Source organism: Ranitomeya imitator, chromosome 1 (assembly GCF_032444005.1).
Source record: "Ranitomeya imitator isolate aRanImi1 chromosome 1, aRanImi1.pri, whole genome shotgun sequence".
In the NCBI taxonomy this organism is placed as follows: Eukaryota; Metazoa; Chordata; class Amphibia; order Anura; family Dendrobatidae; genus Ranitomeya; species Ranitomeya imitator.
In genome coordinates, this window is record NC_091282.1 from 881,453,957 (window position 1) to 881,477,957 (window position 24,001).

The 24,001-nt window shown below is 42.1% G+C and overlaps 1 protein-coding gene across 3 annotated transcripts in view; it reads right to left on the minus strand.

Annotated features, from left to right (window-relative positions):
• The window catches only part of STAP1 (signal transducing adaptor family member 1), a 175,324-nt gene that overhangs the window by 71,975 nt on the left and 79,348 nt on the right, over positions 1 to 24,001 (minus strand). For all 3 annotated transcript variants that reach the window (XM_069743119.1, XM_069743117.1, XM_069743118.1), the window contains exon 2: positions 18,207 to 18,275. In XM_069743119.1, coding sequence (XP_069599220.1) covers positions 18,207 to 18,275 — 69 coding nt within the window. The remainder of the gene's footprint in view (positions 1 to 18,206; positions 18,276 to 24,001) is intronic.

Here is a 24,001-nt window from a genome sequence, read left to right on the forward strand (position 1 = left end):
TTTCCAGGACGTCATTCACATGATGCATCATCTGTGAACAATTGGTCTTCTACTAACAAGTACTGTGCGCACGTGTGAGCAAGTTTTGCTGGACTTCATCATTTAAGTACTGTGTACATTTGCACTATAACCTTATTGGACTTCCTCGTTTAAGTGTCTTGTTTGCTTCCACATTTCCTTGCTGGACTGGTTAACATTAGCGGTCGCGCCCCGCTACTCTGTTTGCTGTGATTTTCTATATAGAGCTGAGGACCTCGTTACTATTGCAGGAATATCTGTACTATGTTTTGTTCGCTACTCTGCTGTGATTTTCTATATAGAGCTGAGGACCTCGTTACAATTGCAGAAATATCTGTTACTTCTGTTTTTGAGTAAATACATCTTTTGTTGCAACTTTGCTCTCAGACTGGCTTTATCCCATGCGATCAGATTCCGTAGTACCCATATAATTATTACATACAGTTTACACCGGTGATGTGCTGCTGAGCACAATGATTTCTGTTCCGGCATAAACAATCCTATCACTCGATGAATATGCAGCATTTTGCTTGTTTAGTATAATACACCCCATAGTTTTCCATATTATTATAATGTGAACCACAGTCCTCCATATTGTAAAATGCATACCCCATAGTCCTCAATATAATATATTGTGCCCCATAGTCCTCCATATAGTATAATACACTCCCCATAGTCCTCCACATAGTATAATACACTCCCTATAATCCTCCATTTAGTATAATACACTCCCTATAGTACTCCATATATTAAAATAAACTCCTCAGTCCTCCATATAGTATTATACACTTTTCATAGTCCTCCATACAGTATAATACACTCCTCATAGTCCTCCATATATTAAAATACACTCCTCAGTCCTCCATATAGTATAATGCACTCCTCAGTCCTCCATATATTAAAATACACTCCTCAGTCCTCTATATAATATAATATACTCCTCATAGTGCTCCATATAGTATAATGCACTGCCATAGTCATCAATTTAGTACAATTCACTTCCCATAGTATTATACACTCCTCAGTCCTCCAAATAGTATAATACACTCCTCAGTCCTCCATATAGTATAATACACTCTTCAGTCCTCCATATAGAATAATACACTCCTCAGTCCTCCATATAGTATAATATACGCATCAGTTCTTCATATATTAAATTACACTGCTCACTGCTCAGTCCTCCATATACTATAATACATTCCTCATAGTGCTCCATATAGTATTATACACTCCCCATAGTCCTCCATATAGTATAATACAGCCCTCAGTCCTCCATATAGTATAATACACTCCTCAGTCTTCCAAATAGTATAATATACTCTTCAGTTCTCCATTTAGTATAATACATACCTCATAGTCCTCCATATATTAAAATACACGACTCAGTCCTCCATATAGTATAATACACTCCTCTTTGTGCTCCATATAGTATAATGCTCTGCCATAGTCATCGATTTAGTACAATTCACTTCCCATAGTATAATGCACCCCAAAGTTCTTCATATAGTATAATGTATTCTCAATAGTCCTCTATACAGTATAATGCAGCCACCCCAGAGTATAATGCAGCAATCCCACAGAATATAATGTAGCCCCCACAAGAATATAATGCAGCCCCTCCATAGAATTTATGGCAGCCCCCATAGAATATAATGCAGCCTGTTATGACCTGGTGGTTAAGAGGCCACACTGAAATGACCTGGTGGCTAAAACGCAACATGAAACGAGCTCTGAGAAGGTGTTATCTCTACTGACCGCAGTCCCTAATCCTAACAACACAACTAGAAATAGCCGTGGGATGTTCCTGACACTCCCTAGACACCTCGTCACAGCCTAAGATATAACTACCCCTAAGAAGGAAATAGAAAGCTATCTTGCCTCAGAGAAACCCCCAAAAGGAAAGATAGCCCCCCACAAATATTGACTGTGAAAGGAGAGGGAAATGACGAACACAGAAATGAAATTAGAATTCAGCAAAGGGGAGGCCAATACTAAACTAGATAGACAGAGAGCAAAGGATACTGTGCGGTCAGTATTAAAACCTACAAAATCCACGCAGAGTTTACAAAAATGAACTCCACACCGACTCATGGTGTGGAGGGGCAAATCTGCTTTCCCAGAGCTTCCAGCTAGCCTAAATAAGACATAGTGACAAGCTGGACAAAAGAGACAAAATGCAAAGCAATAGAGTCCAAACAAATGGACAAACAAACTAGCAAAACTTATCTTTTGCAGACAAGGACTGGCCATATGAGAAATCCAAGGGAAGAATCAAATCCAACCAAGAACATTGACAGCAGGCATGGACTAAAGCCCAGAGCAGATTTAAATAACAAACCCAGGCAAGGCGATTAGTGAAGGCAGCTGCTACAGCTACCTAATGGAGCAGCAGTTCCACTCAAAACCACCAGAGGGAGCCCAAGGGCAGAACTCGCAAACACACCATTAGCAACCACAGGAGGGAGCTCCAGAACGGAACTCACAACAGCAGCCCCTCCATAGAATATAATGCAACCCCCTTATATAATATAATGTAGCCTCTCCATAGAATACAATGTAGCCCTCCTATAGTATAATGCAGCCCCCATAGAATATAATGTAGCCCCCTCATGGAGTTTAATGAAGACCCCATACAATATAATCTAACCCCCCATAGAATATGATGCAGTCCCCCATAGAATACAATGTAGCCCCCTCATATAGTATAATGTAGCCCCCTTGTAGAGTATGATGAAAATCCTCCCTCATAGAATATAATACAGCCCCCCACAGAATATAATGTAGCCACCCATAGAATATAATACAGCCCACCTCCCCATAGAATACAATGTAGCCCCATCAAAGAGTATGATGCAATCCTCCCCATAGAATGAAATGCAGCTCCCATAGAATATAATGTAGCCTCCTCCCATAGAATATAATACAGCCCACCTCCCCATAGAATATAATGTAGCCCCATCAAAGAGTATGATGCAATCCTCCCTCATAGAATATAATACAGCCCCCTATAGAATATAATGTAGCCACCCATAGAATATAATACTGCCCACCTCCCCATAGAATATAATGTAGCCCCCTCATAGAATGCAGCTCCCCCCCCCCCGAGAGTGGCGCTATAATCCAGTACTCACTCACTGATATATTAGAAAAAAAAAATCATCGACGCCAGCACAGTTGAATGCGGTGGTGGTGGTGAAGGGGGAGAGTCGGCACGCCACTGGCTGGGAGCCCCTGGGGGAGCAGGGGCCCTATGCAGCTGCCTGGTCTGCCTGCCACTAACGTTGGCCCTGCCAGTAACTCATGCGCACGACAATTTGATGTGTCCCACCCGATATAGATGTGCTTCACAACTTATTGATAAACCTCATCATTTATAATATGTCCTACTAGTTTTCAATGTGTTCATACAGTTATTGTGGTTTCCTCACAATTATTGATGTTTTTTTTCCAGTTGATGATGCTCTCTACTATTTATGTATGCTTTCCAGCAGTTGAAAACATGTCCAACTAGTTTTTCCAAGCAACCAATAATTCAGTTGTTCAACCACTTATTGATGTGTCCTGTCACTTACTGATGAGTCCTATCACTTATTGATGTGTCCTACCACTTATTGATGTGTCCTACCAATTATTGATGTGTCCTACCAATTATTGATGTGTCCTACCACTTATTGATGTGTCCTACCAATTATTGATGTGTCCTACCACTTATTGATGTGTCCTACCAATTATTGATGTGTCCTACCACTTATTGATGTGTCATGTCACTTATTGATGTGTTCTGTCACTTATTGATGAGTCCTGTCACTGATTGATGAGTCCTATCACTTATTGATGTGTTCTACCAATTATTGATGTGTCTTATCACTTATTGATGTGTCCCATCACTTATTGATGTGACCTACCACTTATTTATGTGTCCTGTCACTTATTGATGTGTCCTATCACTTATTGATGTGTCCTACCACTTATTGATGTGTTCTGTCACTTATTGATGAGTCCTGTCACTGATTGATGAGTCCTATCACTTATTGATGTGTCCTACCAATTATTGATGTGTCCTGTCACTTATTGATGTGTCCTGTCACTTACTGATGTGTCCTACCACTTATTGATGTGTCCTGTCACTTATTGATGTGTCCTATCACTTATTGATGTGTTCTGTCACTTATTGATGAGTCCTGTCACTGATTGATGAGTCCTATCACTTATTGATGTGTCCTACCAATTATTGATGTGTTCTACCACTTATTGCTGCATCCTGTCATTTATTGATGTGTCCTGTCACTTATTGATGTGTCCTACCACCCTGTTATGATCCGGTGACCTTGGAGCCGCATGAATAACTTTCACTGGAGTAGGTGGTAACTGTACCGACCGCAATCCTGATCTGACACCGCCACTAGAAGTAGCCATGGGGTGTGCCTAACAAACCCTGGACACCTCGTCACAGCCGGAGAACTAAATACCCCTATAAATGGAAATAGGAATACTATCTTGCCTCAGAGCAGAACCCCAAAGGATAGGCAGCCCCCCACGAATATTGACTGTGAGTAGGAGAGGAAAGACACACGTAGGCAGAAAACAGGATTTAGCAAAAGAGGCCATTCTAGCTAAAATAGGAAAAGATAGGACAGCGTACTATGCGGTCAGTATTAAAACCCTTCCAAAAATATCCACAGCAGATTATACAAAAATTCCTCCATCTAACTAAAGACGTGGAACGTATATCTACAACTCCAGAGAATCCTACACACAGCTTGTTTGCCAAAGAAAAAGAAACAGACACTTATCTTTGCTGAATTGGCAGCTAAGCAGGAGAAGCCAGGCAGAGATCCAACACTTCCCAAGAAACATTGACAACTGGAAAGGACTAAAGAATCCTGCAAACCTAAATACCCCAGTCAGAATTGCAATCAGCAGAAACACCTGACCATGACTGCAGCCCTGGGACAACTGCATTACCACCTACAACCACCAGAGGGAGCCCAAAAGCAGAATTCACAACATTCCCCCCCCCCCTTGAGGAGGGGTCACCGAACCCTCACCAGAGCCCCCAGACCGATCAGGACGAGCCAGACGAAAGGCAACCAGACCAGATCCCCAACCCGAAGCCGGGAACCAACACACCGACGACGGTTAGCAAAACGTTGAGCCTCCTCCTGGGACAACACCAAATTGTCTACCACATGAGACCAAATCTGCTGCAACCTGTCAACCACAGAATCCACACCAGGACAGTCAGAAGGCTCAACCTGCCCAGAAGAAAAACGAGGATGAAAACCAAAATTGCAAAAGAAAGGCGAAACCAAAGTAGCCGAACTAGCCCGATTATTAAGGGCAAACTCGGCCAATGGCAAGAAAGCCACCCAATCATCCTGATCAGCAGACACAAAGCATCTCAAATAAGTCTCCAAAGTCTGATTAGTTCGCTCGGTCTGACCATTTGTCTGAGGAGGAAACGCAGAAGAAAAAGACAAATCAATGCCCAGCCTAGCACAAAAGGCCCGCCAAAACCTAGAAACAAACTGGGAACCTCTGTCGGACACAATATTCTCCGGAATACCATGCAAACGAACCACATGCTGAAAAAACAACGGAACCAAATCCGAAGAGGAAGGCAATTTAGGCAAAGGCACCAAATTAACCATCTTAGAGAACCGGTCACAAACAACCCAGATAACAGACATCCTCTTGGAAACCGGAAGATCCGAAATAAAATCCATAGAAATATGCGTCCAGGGCCTCTCAGGGACCGGCAATGGCAAAAGCAACCCACTAGCACGGGAACAACAAGGCTTGGCCCGCGCACAAGTCCCACAGGACTGCACAAAAGAACGCACATCACGCGACAAAGAAGGCCACCAAAAGGACCTACCAACCAAGTCTCTGGTACCAAAAATGCCAGGATGACCAGCCAACACGGAACAGTGAACCTCAGAAATCACTCTACTAGTCCATCTGTCAGGAACAAACAGTTTCCCCACAGGACAGCGGTCAGGTTTGTCAGCCTGAAATTCCTGAAGAACCCGTCGTAAATCAGGGAAAATGGCAGAAACGACCACCCCTTCTTTCAGAATACCGACCGGTTCTAAGACCTCAGGAGAATCAGGCAAAAAACTCCTAGAGAGGGCATCAGCCTTAATGTTCTTAGAACCCGGAAGGTACGAGACCACGAAATCAAAATGGGAAAAAAACAAGGACCATCGAGCCTGCCTAGGATTCAGCCGTTTGGCAGACTCGAGGTAAATCAAATTCTTATGATCAGTCAAGACCACAATACGGTGCTTAGCTCCCTCAAGCCAATATCGCCACTCCTCAAACGCCAAATTCATAGCCAACAACTCCCGATTGCCGACATCATAATTGCGTTCAGCAGGCGAAAACTAACGGGAAAAGAAGGCACACGGTTTCATTAAGGAACCAACAGAATCCCTCTGAGACAAAAGGGCCCCTGCCCCAATCTCGGAAGCGTCAACCTCAACCTGAAATGGAAGAGAAACATCCGGTTGGCGCAACACCGGAGCAGAAGTAAATCGACGTTTAAGCTCCTGAAAGGCAGAGACAGCCGCAGAGGACCAATTCGCCACATCAGCGCCTTTTTTCGTCAAATCGGTCAAGGGTTTAACCACGCTGGAAAAATTAGCAATGAAACGGCGATAAAAATTTGCAAAACCCAAAAATTTCTGAAGGCTCTTCACGGATGTGGGCTGAATCCAATCATGAATAGCCTGAACCTTAACCAGATCCATCTCTATAGACGAGGGAGAAAAATTAAAGCCCAAAAAAGAAACTTTTTGCACCCCAAAGAGACACTTAGACCCTTTCACAAACAGGGCATTGTCACGAAGGATCTGAAATACCATCCTGACCTGTTCCACATGAGACTCCCAATCATCGGAAAAAATCAAAATATCGTCCAAATATACAATCAATAACTTATCAACATAAGTCCGGAAAATATCATGCACGAAGGACTGAAAAACAGATGGAGCATTAGTGAGCCCGAATGGCATCACAAGGTATTCAAAATGGCCTTCGGGGGTGTTAAACGCAGTTTTCCATTCACCACCCTGCTTAATACGAACAAGATTATATGCCCCCCGAAGGTCAATCTTCGTAAACCAACTAGCTCCCTTAATCCTAGCAAACAAATCGGTAAGCAAAGGTAAAGGGTATTGAAACTTGACCGTGATTTTATTCAAGAGGCGATAATCAATACAGGGTCTCAAGGAACCATCTTTTTTAGCAACAAAAAAGAACCCCGCTCCCAACGGTGAAGAAGATGGCCGAATATGCCCTTTCTCCAAAGACTCCTTAATATAGCTCCGCATGGCGGTATATTCAGGCACAGACAAGTTGAAAAGTCGACCCTTAGGAAACTTACAGCCTGGAATCAAGTTATCATACATCCTGAAAATCAGACAAAAACTCTGGAATTTCAGAAGAGGAAGAGGAGGAGATTGACATCAAAGGAACATCATTATGAACCCCCTGACAACCCCAACTAGTCACAGACATGGACTTCCAATCCAACACAGGATTATGTACCTGCAACCACGGAAAACCCAGCACGATAGCATCATGCAAATTATGCAACACCAGAAATCGACAATCTTCCTGATGGGCTGGCGCCATGCGCATGGTCACCTGTGTCCAAAACTGGGGCTTATTTTTAGCCAAGGGTGTAGCATCAATGCCCCTTAAAGGAATAGGGTTCTGTAAAGGCTGCAAGGGAAAACCACAACGCCTGGCAAACTCAAAGTCCATTAAGTTCAAGGCGGCGCCTGAATCCACAAACGCCATGACAGAAAATGATGACAATGAGCAGATCAAGGACACAGATATCAGGAATTTAGGTTGTAAAGTGCTGATGGTAAATGAACTAGCGATCCTCTTTGTCCGCTTAGGGCAGACTGAAATGACATGAGAAGCGTCGCCACAATAGTAACACAACCTATTCTGACGTCTGAATCCTTGTCGTTCCGTTCTAGACAGAATCCTATCACACTGCATTGGCTCAGGAATCTGCTCTGAGGACAACGCCACAGCGCGCACAGTTCTGCGCTCCCGCAAGCGCCGGTCAATCTGAATGGCCAGAGACATAGAATCACTCAGACCGGAAGGCGTGGGAAACCCCACCATAACATCTTTAACGGATTCAGAAAGACCCTTTCTGAAAATTGCCGCCAAAGCATCATTATTCCATTTAGTCAACACAGACCATTTTCTGAATTTCTGACAATACAATTCTGCCACCTCTTGAGCCTGAGACAGGGCCAACAAGGTCTTCTCAGCTTGATCCACAGAATTAGGTTCATCATATAATAATCCTAAAGCCTGAAGAAAGGAGTCTACATTAAGCAAAGCTGGATTCCCAGATTCTAGGGAAAACGCCCAATCCTGCGGGTCGCCACGAAGCAGGGAGATGACGATTTTAACCTGCTAAGTGGAATCACCGGAGGATCGAGGTCTCAAAGCAAAAAACAGCTTACAGTTGTTTTTAAAACTCAAAAATTTGGACCTGTCACCAAAAAACAAATCAGGAGTAGGAATCTTCGGTTCTAAAACAGGAGTCTGAACAATATAATCAGAAATACCCTGTAACCTAGCAGCAAGCTGGTCTACACGAGAAGCTAATTCCTGAACATTCATGCTAGCACTAGGCTCCTCAGCCACCCAGAGATAAAGAGGGAAGAGAAGATAAAGCAGACTGAAGAAAAAAAAAATGGCTCAACACCTTTCTTCCCTTCTTCTGAGATGCATTTAACTCATTATGGGCCAGTTGTACTGTTATGATCCGGTGACCTTGGTGCCGCATGAATAACTTTCACTGGAGTAGGTGGTAACTGTACCGACCGCAATCCTGATCTGACACCGCAACTAGAAGTAGCTGTGGGGTGTGTTGTGAATTCAGCTTTTGGTCTCCCTCTGGTGGTTGTAGAGGGTAATGCAGTTGTGCCTGGACTGCAGGAGTGGACAGGTGTGTCTACTAATTGCAAGACTGACTGAGGTATATAGCTTTGCTGGATCCTTTAGTCAGTGTCAGTTGTCCATTGTTCTTGAAGGATTCACTTCCCTGCCGGTCTCTCCAGTTTGCTGTGTTTTTCTATAAAGATAAGTCCTGGCTTTGTTTTTGCTGTCCACCTGCAGTGGACCTTATAGTTCTGTGCATTTTCATGTTTTTGTCTTGTCCAGCTTGGTCTGTGAAGGATTTTTTGCAGCCTAGCTATTTCTCTGGAGATGCAGATATACCCCCCTTGTCTTTAGTCAGATGTGGTGATCCGTATTTTCTGCGGTGGATATTTTCTAGTGTTTTTATACTGACCGCGCAGTTCTCTGTTCTATTCTTTATTTTTAGCTAGTATGGCCTCCTATGCTAAAATCTGATTTCATATCTGCGTATGTTATTTCCCTCTCCTCTCACAGTCAATATTTGTGGGGGGCTATCTATCCTTTGGGGATTTTCTCTGAGGCAAGATAGGTTTCCTGTTTCTGTCTTTAGGGGTAGTTAGATCTTAGGCTGTGCCGAGGGGTCTAGGGAGTGTTAGGTACCCCCACGGCTACTTCTAGTTGCACTGCTAGGTTCAGGGTTTGCGGTCAGTACAGGGACCACCTTCTCCAGAGTACGTCTCATGCTGCTCCAAGGCCACCAGATTATAACAGTACAACTGGCCAACAATGAGTTAATTGCATCTCAGAAGAAGGGTGCAATTTTTCGAGCCATTTTGTTTCCTTAGCTTGTTTGGTCTGTTCCTCCCTCTTTACCTCTGGGTGGCTACGGAGTCTAGTATTAACATGAATGTTCAGGAGTTAGTTTCTCGGGTGGATCAGCTTGCTGCTAGGGTACAGGGTATTTCAGATTTCATTGTTCAGACTCCTGCCTTAGAACCTAAGATTCCCACTCCTGATTTATTCTTTGGTGACAGATCCAAATTTTTTAGTTTAAAAAATAACTGTAAACTGTTTTTTTTGCATTAAGACCCCGGTCTTCTGGTGATCCTATTCAGCAGGTTAAAATCATCATATCTCTGCTGCATGGTGACCCACAGGATTGGGCATTTTCCCTGGAATCTGGCAATCCTGCTTTGCTTAATGTTGATTCGTTCTTTCAGGCATTGGGGTTGTTGTATGATGAGCCTAATTCTGTGGATCAGGCTGAGAAAATCTTGTTAGCCCTGTGTCAAGGTCAAGAAGCGGCAGAATTGTATTGCCAGAAATTTAGAAAATGGTCTGTACTGACTAAATGGACACAGCTGACCATGCGCATGGCGCCAGCCCATCAGGAAGATTGTCATTTTCTGGTGTTGCATAATTTGCATGATGATATTGTGCTGGGTTTTCCATGGTTGCAGCTACATAATCCAGTGTTAGATTGGAAATCCATGTCTGTGACTAGTTGGGGTTGTCAGGGGGTTCATGATCAGGTTCCTTTGATGTCAATCTCCTCTTCCCCCTCTTCTGAAGTTCCTGAGTTTCTGTCTGACTTCCAGGATGTATTCGATGAGCCCAAATCCAGTTCCCTTCCACCGCATAGAGACTGTGATTGTGCTATTGATTTGATTCCAGGTTGTAAGTTCCCTAAGGGACGACTTTTCAACCTGTCTGTGCCTGAACATACAGCAATACGGAGATATATTAAGGAGTCTTTGGAGAAAGGGCATATTCAGCCATCTTCTTCACCGTTGGGAGCGGGGTTCTTTTTTGTTGCCAAGAAGGATGGCTCCTTGAGACACTGTATTGATTATCGCCTCTTGAATAAGATCACGGTTAAATTTCAATACCCCTTGCCTTTGCTTACTGATTTGTTTGCTAGCATTAAGGGGTCTAGCTGGTTTACTAAGATTGACCTTCGAGGGGCATATAATCTTATTCGTATCAAGCAGGGTGACGAATGGAAAACTGCATTTAATACGCACGAAGGCCATTTTGAATACCTTGTGATGCCATTCGGACTCTCTAATGCCCCATCTGTGTTCCAATCCTTCATGCATGATATCTTTCGGAGTTATCTTGATAAATTCATGGTTGTATATTTGGATGATATTTTGATTTTTTCCAATGATTGGGAGTCTTATGTGAAACAGGTCAGGAAGGTATTTCAGATCCTCCGTAATAATGCTTTGTTTGTGAAGGGGTCAAAGTGCCTCTTTGGAGTGCAGAAGGTTTATTTTTTGGGTTTCATTTTTTCTCCCTCATCTATAGAAATGGATCCGGTTAAGGTTCAGGCCATTCATGATTGGATTCAGCCCACATCTGTGAAGAGCCTTCAGAAATTCTTGGGCTTTGCTAATTTTTATCGTCGTTTCATTGCCAACTTCTCCAGTGTGGTTAAACCTCTAACCGATTTGACCAAGAAAGGCGCTGATGTGACAAATTGGTCCTCCGCAGCTGTTTCTGCCTTTCAGGAGCTTAAACGCCAATTTACTTCTGCCCCTGTGTTGCGTCAGCCAGATGTTTCTCTTCCATTTCAGGTTGAGGTTGACGCGTCTGAGATTGGGGCAGGGGCCGTTTTGTCTCAGAGGAATTCTGATGGTTCCTTGATGAAACCGTGTGCCTTCTTTTCTCGGAAGTTTTCGCCTGCGGAATGCAATTATGATGTCAGCAATCAGGAGTTGTTGGCTATGAAGTGGGCATTTGAGGAGTGGCGACATTGGCTTGAGGGGGCCAAGCACCGTATTGTGGTCCTGACCGATCATAAGAATCTGATTTACTTCGAGTCTGCCAAACGGCTGAATCCTAGACAGGCATGATGGTCCCTGTTTTTCTCCCGTTTTGATTTTGTGGTCTCAAACATTCCTGGTACTAAGAATGTTAAGGCGGATGCCCTCTCTAGGAGTTTTTTTCCTGATTCCCCTGGGGTTCTTGAGCCAGTCGGCATTTTGAAGGAAGGGGTGATTCTTTCTGCCATCTAACCTGATTTGCGACGGGTTCTTCAGGAATTTCAGGCTGATAAGCCTGACCGCTATCCTGTGGGGAAACTGTTTGTTCCTGATAGATGGACTAGTAAAGTGATTTCTGAGGTTCATTGTTCTGTGTTGGCTGGCCATCCTGGGATTTTTGGTACCAGAGATTTGGTTGGTAGGTCCTTTTGGTGGCCTTCTTTGTCACGGGATGTGCGTTCTTTTGTGCAGTCCTGTGGGATTTGTGCGCGGGCTAAGCCTTGCTGTTCCTGCGCTAGTGGGTTGCTTTTGCCATTGCTGGTCCCTGAGAGACCTTGGATGCATATTTCTATGGATTTTATTTCCGATCTTCCTGTTTCCCAAAGAATGTCGGTTATCTGGGTTGTCTGTGACTGATTTTCTAAGATGGTTCATTTGGTGCCTTTGCCTAAATTGCCTTCTTCTGATTTGGTTCCGTTGTTTTTTCAGCATGTGGTACGTTTGCATGGTATTCCGGAGAATATTGTGTCCGACAGAGGTTCCCAGTTCGTTTCTAGGTTTTGGCGGGCCTTTTGTGCCAAGCTGGGCATTGATTTGTCTTTTTCCTCTGCATTTCATCCTCAGACAAATGGCCAGTTGTACTGTTATGATCTGGTGGCCTTGGAGCAGCATGAGACATACTCTGGAGAAGGTGGTCCCTGTACTAACCGCAAACCCTGAACCTAGCAGCGCAACTAGAAGTAGCCGTGGGGGGTAACTAACACTCCCTAGACCCCTCAGCACAGCCTAAGATCTAACTACCCCTAAAGACAGAAACAGGAAACCTATCTTGCCTCAGAGAAAATCCCCAAAGGATAGATAGCCCCCCACAAATATTGACTGTGAGAGGAGAGGGAAATAACATACGCAGATATGAAATCAGATTTTAGCATAGGAGGCCATACTAGCTAAAAATAAAGAATAGAACAGAGAACTGCGCGGTCAGTATAAAAACACTAGAAAATATCCACCACAGAAAATACGGATCACCACATTTGACTAAAGACAAGGGGGGTATATCTGCATCTCCAGAGAAATAGCTAGGCTGCAAAAAATCTTTCACAGACCAAGCTGGACAAGACAAAAACATGAAAATGCACAGAACTATAAGGTCCACTGCAGGTGGACAGCAAAAACAAAGCCAGGACTTATATTTGTAGAAAAACACAGCAAACTGGAGAGACCAGCAGGGAAGTGAATCCTTCAAGAACAATGGACAACTGGCACTGACTAAAGGATCCAGCAAAGCTATATACCTCAGTCAGTCTTGCAATTAGTAGACACACCTGTCCACTCCTGCAGTCCAGGCACAACTGCATTACCCTCTACAACCACTGGAGGGAGCCCAAAAGCTGAATTCACAACAGGGGTGTGCCTAACAAACCCTAGACACCTCGTCACAGCCGGAGAACTAAATACCCCTATAGATGGACATAGGAATACTATCGTGCCTCAGAGCAGAACCCCAAAGGATAGGCAGCCCCCCACGAATATTGACTGTGAGTAGGAGAGGAAAGACACACGTAGGCAGAAAACAGGATTTAGCAAAAGAGGCCACTCTAGCTAAAATAGGAAAGGATAGGACAGCGTACTATGCGGTCAGTATTAAAACCCTTCCAAAAATATCCACAGCAGATTATACAAAAATTCCTCCATCTAACTAAAGATGTGGAACGTATATCTGCAACTCCAGAGAATCCTACACTCAGAGCAGGAATACAATCAAAAAAAACAAGCACACAGCTTGTTTGCCAAATAAAAAGAAACAGACACTTATCTTTGCTGAATTGGCAGCTATGCAGGAGAAGCCAGACAGAGATCCAACACTTCCCAAGAAACATTGACAACTGGCAAGGACTAAAGAATCCTGCAAACCTAAATACCCCAGTCAGAATTGCAATCAGCAGAAACACCTGACCTGGGACAACTGCATTACCACCTACAACCACCGGAGGGAGCCCAAAAGCAGAATTCACAACACCACCCTAACAAATCAGCTAATACCACCTTCTGCAGAGGACAGATATAAACAATGTATGGTGCAGAATAACAGCGTCTCTGCCACACTGTTTAGTGGCTGCTGTCATGAACTGCAGATCAGCCACTGTTGTTTGATTAGGAGCAGATCCTCAGTACCCGCAGCAGCCAACAGTATGAGAGAACGACAGCATTCTAGACAATACACGTTTTACACCCAGACACTGCCCGAGCTGGTAACGATGCCAATGGAGGAAACTTATAATCCAAGTGAAAAGTACAAGTGAGGGGGCATTATGATCTCATTCAAAGTTTTTTATTACTTTGACCTCATCAGTGTTATAGTATCATTGTGATATAACTATTGCTCAGTGTAAATGTAATTTGACTTATAAAAGTTTGGCAGAAAAGTTACCGCAACATAGATTTGTTGTCAATGTTTTAACGTAAACTATTGGCTTGTATCACCCACAACAGTTGATATTTTGTGCCTTTTTTCTGTTTTTTTTTTTTTAATATTGCTCATTGACGTACCATATTAGTAATCCCCTTTTTTCTCTTCCCATTTCTTTCTTTTCCCTCCCCTTTCTTGTTGCTTATGCTCTTTTCTCTCTTTTTTTAAGGCTGCACACCTGAGGTTTCAACATACAATTGGACTTTGACAGTGAACAAAGTTCAACAAATATGGTTAATAGGCATTTTCCTCGACTATGCTTGTTTTATTATGTGCTGTCATTTCATTCTGTCCAAAAAAGTCATTTCTAAATAAAAGTATAAAGCTATAAAAAAAAATAAAACTCCAACATCCTGTATGCATTCAATAATGCATAAAAACTGAAGGAAAATTTAAAATGGCATTTTATAGCACAATGTACATAAACTTTTTTTTAGAGCTGGAAGACTGGGAAGAGGAAGTCAAATAGGAAATTACTTGGGTTGTAAAGCAAAGATATGGTAGCAAATACTGTATATGGAAGCTTGTAGATTTTGGTTTACTGCTGCTGAGTAGTTCTTTAATATTACAAGGGAGTCTTAGGTATGTTTCTGTGACATGAATCTGGCACCCAACAATGAATATTTATAGCAAAGTAAAGGGTTTTAATCTGCAAATCCAAGAATATCTCTTTATGTCTAATCATGTTCATCATAAATGTTGCGCTATGGAAAAGACAAAAAATAATTGTAAAATAACTTTTACTAGAACATTTAACAAATTTCTCAGTTGAAATGTAAAAGAAAATGTGACACTGTTCTGATATCTGACATTATAGGTCTATTAGTTCAACAAGCCCTTACTGTGTAACTCACGGTTGTTAACATGTTAAATGCCGCTGTCAATCTCTGACAGTGGCATTTAACATGCTCGCGCCTGAAGCATGTCACTAACTCGCCCATTGGCGCCTGTGTCACATGACCACCGGTCGCTGATAGGTTGGAATGACAACCCGGGGTCTGCAGGAGACCCCTGTGGTTGTCATTGCCGGATAGCTATGAGCGCCGCCCAGCTCTCATAGCAAGTGAGCATTTCTGCTACACAGAACAAGGCTGAAGCCCTGCTCTGTGTAGCAGGAGCAATCGGGTGATCGCAGCTTCTAGTCTCCCACAAAGACTACTGAAGCTAGTGTAAAGTAGAAAAAAAGTTTTTAAAAATAGTTAAAAAATTTAAAAAATATTAAAGTTCAAATCACCCTCCTTTTTCCCCATTCAAAATAAAACAATTAAAAAGATACACATATTTGGTATCGCCACATTCAGAATCGCTTTATCAATATACTGTATAAAAAGAATTAATACGATCGGTAAACGGCGTAACGAGAAAAAAATCAAAATGCCAGAATTACATTTTTAGTAGCAGCAACATTGCATTAAAATGCAATAACGGGCGATCAAAAGACAGTATGCACACCAAAATGGTATAAATAAAAATATAGGTTCGTCACGCAAACAATAAGGCCTCACCCAGCCTTAGTTCACAAAAAATGGAGACTCTACAGGCCATTTTTATTATTTTTCAAAAAACGTAGTTTTTTTTTTCACCACTTAAATAAAAAATAACCTTTATTTGATTGGTTTCTATGAACTTGTAATGCCCTGGAGAATCATAATGGAAGATAAGTTTTAGCATTTACTGAACATGGTAAAAAAAAAAGAAAAAAACTATTGTGGAATTGCACTTTTTTTGCTATTTCATCGCACTTTGATTTTTCCCATTTTCCAGTACACTATATAGCAAAACCAATGCTGTCGTTCAAAAGTACCACTCGTTCGGCAAAAAACAAGCCCTCACATGCACCCGATGAAGGAATCCATTTCCGAAACGTGCGTCAGGGTGTGCGCGTCATTAGGACCTGGTGGACCTAAAGGTACAGACATCCATTCATTATATTTGCACTTGAGCACTATGCACTTTGTGTCAGCAAGTTTCTGCTGCTCATTTTTTACACTGCTGCACTTTATTTGTTTTTTTTTTACAAGGGCCTTTATTTCCTTAACGCTTGGAGTACATTTGAGTTTCAAACATTTCATTGATTTACTAATGATTTTATTATTTTCTTCTATTGATTTTTTTTCACTAAATCCTTGAAGATTTTTAAATACCTTTACTAGTAGTCCACATCTTCCAATTGAATATGGCCTAGTGTATTGTTCTCCTTTTATCCTTGGGTCCATCACCCGTACTATTGATTATATTGTCAATTTTTATTTTTATATACTTTTAATTTTGCATAATTTGTCCTGATACGGGCACATGTTTTATTACAGTATTACTGTTGTTATCATTATTTAAATAAAGGCATATATTTTATCTGTATATTCTTGTCTGGACTTCCATGGTTTTCCATAGTTTTTGGTGGTCAGTTGTTTTTCCCTCATTCTGAGTGCTTACGACTCCTTTGACACCGGGGCTATTCACTTTATTTATATATAACTTAATTTTTTAAGCTAATTGATATATGAACATTTATCCCTGAGGTTTTATTATTGTATTGTTCTTATTTTAAGGCTGCATGGGTTGGCATGACCACGCGGGGTCTGCAGGAGACTCCTATGGTTGTCATTACCGGATAGCTATGAGCACCGCCCAGCGATCGGCTCTCATAGCAAGTGAGCATTTATGCTACACAGAACAAGGCTGAAGCCCTGCTCTGTGTAGCAGGAGCAATCGGATTATCGCAGCTTCTAGTCTCCCATGAAGACTTTTGAAGCAAGTGTAAAGTAGAAATGTTTTTACAAATATTTAAAAAATTTAAAAAAATATTAAAGTTCAAATCACCCACCTTTCGCCCCATTCAAAATAAAACAATAAAAAAATACACATATTTGGCATTGCCACGTTCAGAATTGCCCGATCAATATAATAAAATAAAATAATCCAATCAGCAAATGGCGTAGAGATGAAAAAAATTGAAACGCCAAAATTTCCTTTTTTTGGTCGCTGCAACATTGCAATAAAGTGCAATAACGGGCGATCAAAAGATCGTATACACACCAAAATGGTATCAATAAAAATGTCAGATTAGTGCGCAAAAAATAAGCCCTCACCTGGCCCCAGGTCCTGAAAAATGGAGACGCTACGGGTCTCGGAAAATGGCAAAAAAAAAAATTATTTTTTATTTTTTGCAAACTTTGGAATTTTTTTTTCACCACTTAAATAAAAAAGAACCTAGACATGTTAGGTGTCTCCGAACCCATAATGTCCTGGAGAATCATAATGGCAGGTCAGTTTTAGCATTTATTGAACATGGTAAAAAAAAATCCAAAAAACAATTATGGAATTGCACTTTCTTGCAATTTCACTGCATTTGGAATATTTTTTACCGTTTTCCTGTACATCATGTGGTAAAAGCAATGGTGCCATTCAAAAGTACAACTCATCCATCAAAAAAACAAGCCACCACATGGCCTTATTGATGGAAACATAAAAAAGTTATGGCTCTGGGGAGCAAAAAATGGAAACGCAAAAACGAAAATGCCTTTGGTCATTAAGGGCCATTTCAATGGCTTTGAATGGGGGAAACCTGAATCCCATTTTCCAGAGATTCAGAAGTATGTCCTGGATGGAAGCCATCAAATCATTGCTGAATACAAAGTGGGCTTGGCCTAAGATGTAGGTCTAGTTGGGACACCACTAGAACACATTTTGTCCTGCTACATTGTTAAGTTAGGACCCGTAGCAGCCTTTTTATTACACAATTATACATGATAGTAAATCAAATAATTGTCAATAAAATTAGTAGAATGTATCTGTTTCAGTCATCAGGTCTTCTTGTGCAAACACACATGGCTTACCTTTTCTTGCTTTTTATCAGTATAAAGAAATAGTTTTGTTCCTCGAAGTTCAGTCCAGTACCTGACTTCCTAGAAACCAAAAATAGTTTTCTAATTATATTGAAGAATAAAAATTATACAAGAGTCTAAATTCCATAGCAGAGAATAAATTATTTTGAGAGTGACAAATATTGGCATAAATTAGAATATATACTGGAAACAAAAGAGCAGATTTATCAACGTAATTTTTTTTAGCAAAAATAAAAAATATTGGGTTTTGGATTAATCTATTGTTTATGAAGTCGCTAGGCCATTCTTGTGCTTGAAAAGCTGAGTAGGGTTTCAAAGTTGCATCAGTGCATTATCTAAGGGTTTCTTCCTCCAAGATGTACACTCTCTTAATGTCTGATGCCCATTACCCTTGGGAAACAACTGTTTCACCATATGTACAAGAGTAAGAATAAACCTTCTCCATTTTATGTATGAGTAAGGCCAGTGTCCCACTTGCCAGTGCAATGCGAGAAACTCGCGCAAGTCTCTCGCCTCAGTACCCGGCACTGCCGCCGACACCCAGAACCGGAGTGTGCGGCTGCATGTATGTCTATGCAGCTGAACGCTCCTGTCCGAACCGCCGGCTGCAGTGCCGGGTATTGAGGCGCGAGTTTCTCGCATTGCAGTTGCTAGTGTGACACCGGCCTAAGGCTTTTCATTGGAAGGAGTAGTTTTTCTCCCAGTAAAATGACATGAAGTAAACCTGAATGACCCCATTTTAGCTAATATGGTCTGTTCGTAACATTTGTGTTCATCATTTAGCCAATGATCCATCCATCGTATTAATTTTCTGCCACAGAAAAACAAGATTCCACATTCAGTTGAGAACTTAGCCCTAGGGCTCGTTCAGATGAGCGTATTATATGGATCTGCACTGTCGAATTAAAATCGGACAGTGCAAGGACCAATGTTATTCAATAGGGTAGTTCAGACAGTTTTTTTTTTTTTTACACGGATGTGAGTGCCCATGTAAAAAAAATGACAGCATGCATTATTGTAGAAGAGCTTTGCTAATTCAAGTCTATATGTGTGGAAAACAAAAAGTTGATCCCATACAGAACATCCATATTGCATCCGATTTTTACAGATACATTGCAATTATTAACCTATTTGATCATGTACATTTCAAACTGCTGATGTGTAAGTACAGATGTCACATGGATGTATAAAATGGACACACATCTCATACACGGATGACCTTCGGACAATTTTTCATACATTCATCTGAACCTGGCTCAAGGACTCTTTTATATGTAAGTTTTTCACATACAAGTTCTATTCTTCCATGTGCTGAGCTTTTTTCTCTGACTTTTTGATAGAAGCTTTAAAAAAAAACAACACCATGTGATGTGAGTTGAAACTGCGCATGCCCGAAAAAGGAACTTACAGCGTAGGCGCCGGGGACGTTAATGAATGCAGAGGATGCAGCACCTGGCGTGCGGAGGGGCCGAGTGATGGTTGGGAAGCGTTTGTGTACGGGGGAAAAGACATGCCCCCGGACAAACTACAGGTATGGCGGGCAAATAAAAAAAAGAACATTGCAGCGTTGGAAGGGGGCCAAAAAAAAGAGCCACCTTGAAAGAATGCAGCATTAGTGCTGCACAAGGTGGCTCTTTTAGTTAAAAACGCCTTGGTTCACTTTAACACCAAAATATGTAAATAAATTGTGGGTTTTCCACTTAAATTTCAACCTTTGCATGTGGTTCCAATGTAATATTCTTTCATTGCTTAGCTACAAATTATTCTTAGTAAACTTCATAAGCTTTTAAAAGATGGCTGTGGAATGTTTTATCAACATCCTTAGCAAATATCTCATTTTGTCAGTGAAGCTGAATTCAGTCAGATGTTTCCCTTGCAATGGAACTCCGTCTATAAGCGACCTGTGGAAAGTGCGGCCCTCAGACCACATCTGGCCCTCTGGAGGTTCCAGTCCGGACTAAGACATCTGAAGGGCTGAAAATCGTGGCCAATGAAATGCACCATGCGGCCGTCCTCTGCACCCGGCATCCTGAGGTTACCGCTATCTGCATCTTCAAGATGCAAACAAGTGAATATGACTTTCTTCCATCATGCATCATCTAAATATATGGGGCTATGTGGGGGCTTATTCTGTACATAGGGAGGGTATGTAGGAGCTTACATTGTATATAGCGGTGTGCATGGGGGCGCATACTGTTTACAGGGGAATGTGTGAGGGCTATGTCTGGATACATACTATGTATGGGAACTGTGTGGGGCTCATACTGTATATAGGGTGGCTATTTGTGGGGGCTTATACAGTATATAGGGCTGTGTGGGGGCTCATGCTGTATAGGGGGCAGTGTGTAGGCTCATTCTGTATATACAGAGTGCTGCGTGTGGGATCATACTGTATATGGGGACTGTTTGAGGGCTCATACTGTATACAGGGGGCTGTGTGTAGACTTACTATATTTAGGTGGGTTTTCTGCGGGCACATACTGTGTATAGAGGGAGTTGTTAGCATACTTAATTCTGTTCAACATTAAGTGATACAATTAATATTAATGTATAATAATTACAGTTACTGTTAATATTCAGATTGAGAAGAATTAATATCAGTCCATTTGTTCAGCCCTCCAAAACAGTCACAGCCCCTCATGTAGTCTTTATGGACAGGAGAACAGCTGAGCACAAAACCCACTTTCTTAGTCAATTCAGCCTCCCAACATGTTTGATGCACAAAGTTACACCTTAAAAAGTATTCCCAACTTGACAAATTGATCACTGTGGGAACGAAATATGGGGACCCCATAAATCTCGAGAACTGTGCTCTGTTCTAAAAGATTAAAATGGAGCTGTACCAATGCCCCGTTCTCTGTCTACGTGACTGCCAAAAATGGCTGAGAGTAATATCAATAATATCCCATAATAATGGTGAACATGCAAAATAAGAGTACCATGAACAGAATGGCTTCACCAGAAGAAGATCAAAGTTTGGGAATTGACCGGCCATAACCCAGGCCTGAATCCAATTGAAAATCTGTGTGTTGCCCTGAAGAGAGCGCTGTACGTAGGAAATACTCTTGCAATCTGAGAGATTTGGAGTGCTACTGCAAGGAAGAGGGGACAAAGATTGCACATTCTTCATGAGCTATGTTGCTAGACTCTTACCTAAAAAGACTAATGCAGTCACAAATTCAAAGTTTAATTCAACAAAGTATTAGTTCCAGGGTGTGTATATTTATACAAACCCATTTTTTTAGTTCTTTACTTTTCTTTTTCCACCTGAAAAGATTTTAGTTTATTTTTCAATTGAATAGCACAATTTTTTTGTGACATTAAGGCTATGTGCACACGTTGCAGATTATTTGCGGATTTTTAGCGTTTTTGCGCTATAAAAACGCTATAAAACCGCAAATAATCTGCATACATTAAGCATCCCATCATTTATGATGGAATCCACAATTTCTGTGCACATGATGTGCGCTTTTCCGCATGAAAAACGCATTGCGGAAAAATAATGAACCTGTTCAATAATTTTGCGGGTTTTTTTTTGCGGATTTCCCACTGTCTAATGCATTGGGAAATGTCCATGAAAAACCGCGCAAAAAACGCGCAAAAACCGCGTCAAAACTGCACAAAAAACGTGCAAAAAAACGCATGCGGATTTCATGCGGAAATCTGGCAGAAATGTCCGGATTTCCACAGGAATTTTCTGCATGAATTCCTGAACGTGTGCACATAGCCTAAAAGGTGAGTAAAATTCTGAAACTGAAATTTGTTTTACATGGTTAATCCTGGCATTTTAACAAGGTTGTTTGTATTAATTTTTTATATCCTCTGTAAATATACAGTATGACCCAGCATTTTCATATACCTTATGTGGGGATCCTTTTTTGAAAAATATACCCACCTACCAAACCCAAGACTAGTTAAGTAGGTCTCCAGCCATATGGAATATTTTAGGACTCAGTTTACTTTTTAGAAAAAAAAAATATGCATGGCAATTCCTATATACTAGTTGGCCCTTGCGAAATTTTCACACATTGGTTGTCGGGGCGCAGGCAATTTCAGGAAAATCAAGCTGGTCAAATGTAAATGTATATAATGAGATGATGAACACAGAGAGGTATGTGTCTCACTGACATATTATATCTACTATATAATTGTCTAAGGGTCACTTCCGTCTGTCTGTCCTTCTGTCACAGTTATTCATTCGCTGATTGGTCTCGCCAGCTGCCTGTCATGGCTGCCGCGACCAATCAGCGACGGGCACAGTCCGGAAGAAAATGGCCGCTCCTTACTCCCCGCAGTCAGTGCCTGTCGCTCGCATACTCCCCTCCGGTCACCGCTAACACAGGGTTAATGCCAGCGATAACGGACTGCGTTATGCCGCGGGTAACGCACTCCGTTACCGCCGCTATTAACCCTGTGTGTCCCCAACTTTTTACTATTGATGCTGCCTATGCGGCATCAATCGTAAAAAATGTAATGTTAAAAATAATAATAAAAAAAAAAAACCTGCTATACTCACCCTTCGTTGCAGCTCGCGCCAGCCGCCATCTTCCGTTGCAGGTTCCGGTGGCAGAAGGACCTGCAATGACGTCACGGTCATGTGACCGTGACGTCATCACAGGCCCTACGCGCCTGCGCTACAAAGACCTGCCATGACGTCACGGTCATGTGACCGCGACGTCATCACAGGTCCTGCGCTAATACCAACCCTGGGACCGGAAGCTGCCGTGGACTACAAGGGCTCCCTCGGAAAGGTGAGTATATGTTTATTTTTTATTTTTTCACCTGTGACAAACCTGGCTGGGCAATATACTACGTAGCTGGGCAATATACTACGTGACTGGCCAATATACTACGTGGCTCTATGCTGTATACTACTTCGCTGTGGAATATACTACGTGGCTGGGCAATAAACTACGTCACTGGGCAATATCATGGCTGCCGCGACCAATCAGCGACGGGCACAGTCCGGAAGAAAATGGCCGCTCCTTACTCCCCGCAGTCAGTGCCTGTCGCTCGCATACTCCCCTCCGGTCACCGCTAACACAGGGTTAATGCCAGCGGTAACGGACTGCGTTATGCCGCGGGTAACGCACTCCGTTACCGCCGCTATTAACCCTGTGTGTCCCCAACTTTTTACTATTGATGCTGCCTATGCGGCATCAATCGTAAAAAATGTAATGTTAAAAATAATAATAAAAAAAAAAACCTGCTATACTCACCCTTCGTTGCAGCTCGCGCCAGCCGCCATCTTCCGTTGCAGGTTCCGGTGGCAGAAGGACCTGCAATGACGTCACGGTCATGTGACCGTGACGTCATCACAGGCCCTACGCGCCTGCGCTACAAAGACCTGCCATGACGTCACGGTCATGTGACCGCGACGTCATCACAGGTCCTGCGCTAATACCAACCCTGGGACCGGAAGCTGCCGTGGACTACAAGGGCTCCCTCGGAAAGGTGAGTATATGTTTATTTTTTATTTTTTCACCTGTGACAAACCTGGCTGGGCAATATACTACGTAGCTGGGCAATATACTACGTGACTGGCCAATATACTACGTGGCTCTATGCTGTATACTACTTCGCTGTGGAATATACTACGTGGCTGGGCAATAAAGTACGTCACTGGGCAATATACTACGTGGCTCTTTGCTGTATATTTGCTATATATATATATATATATATATATATATATATATATATATATATATGTTATATTGCCCAGCCACATATTATATTGCCCAGCCACGTATTATATTGCCCAGCCACGTATTATATTGCCCAGCCAC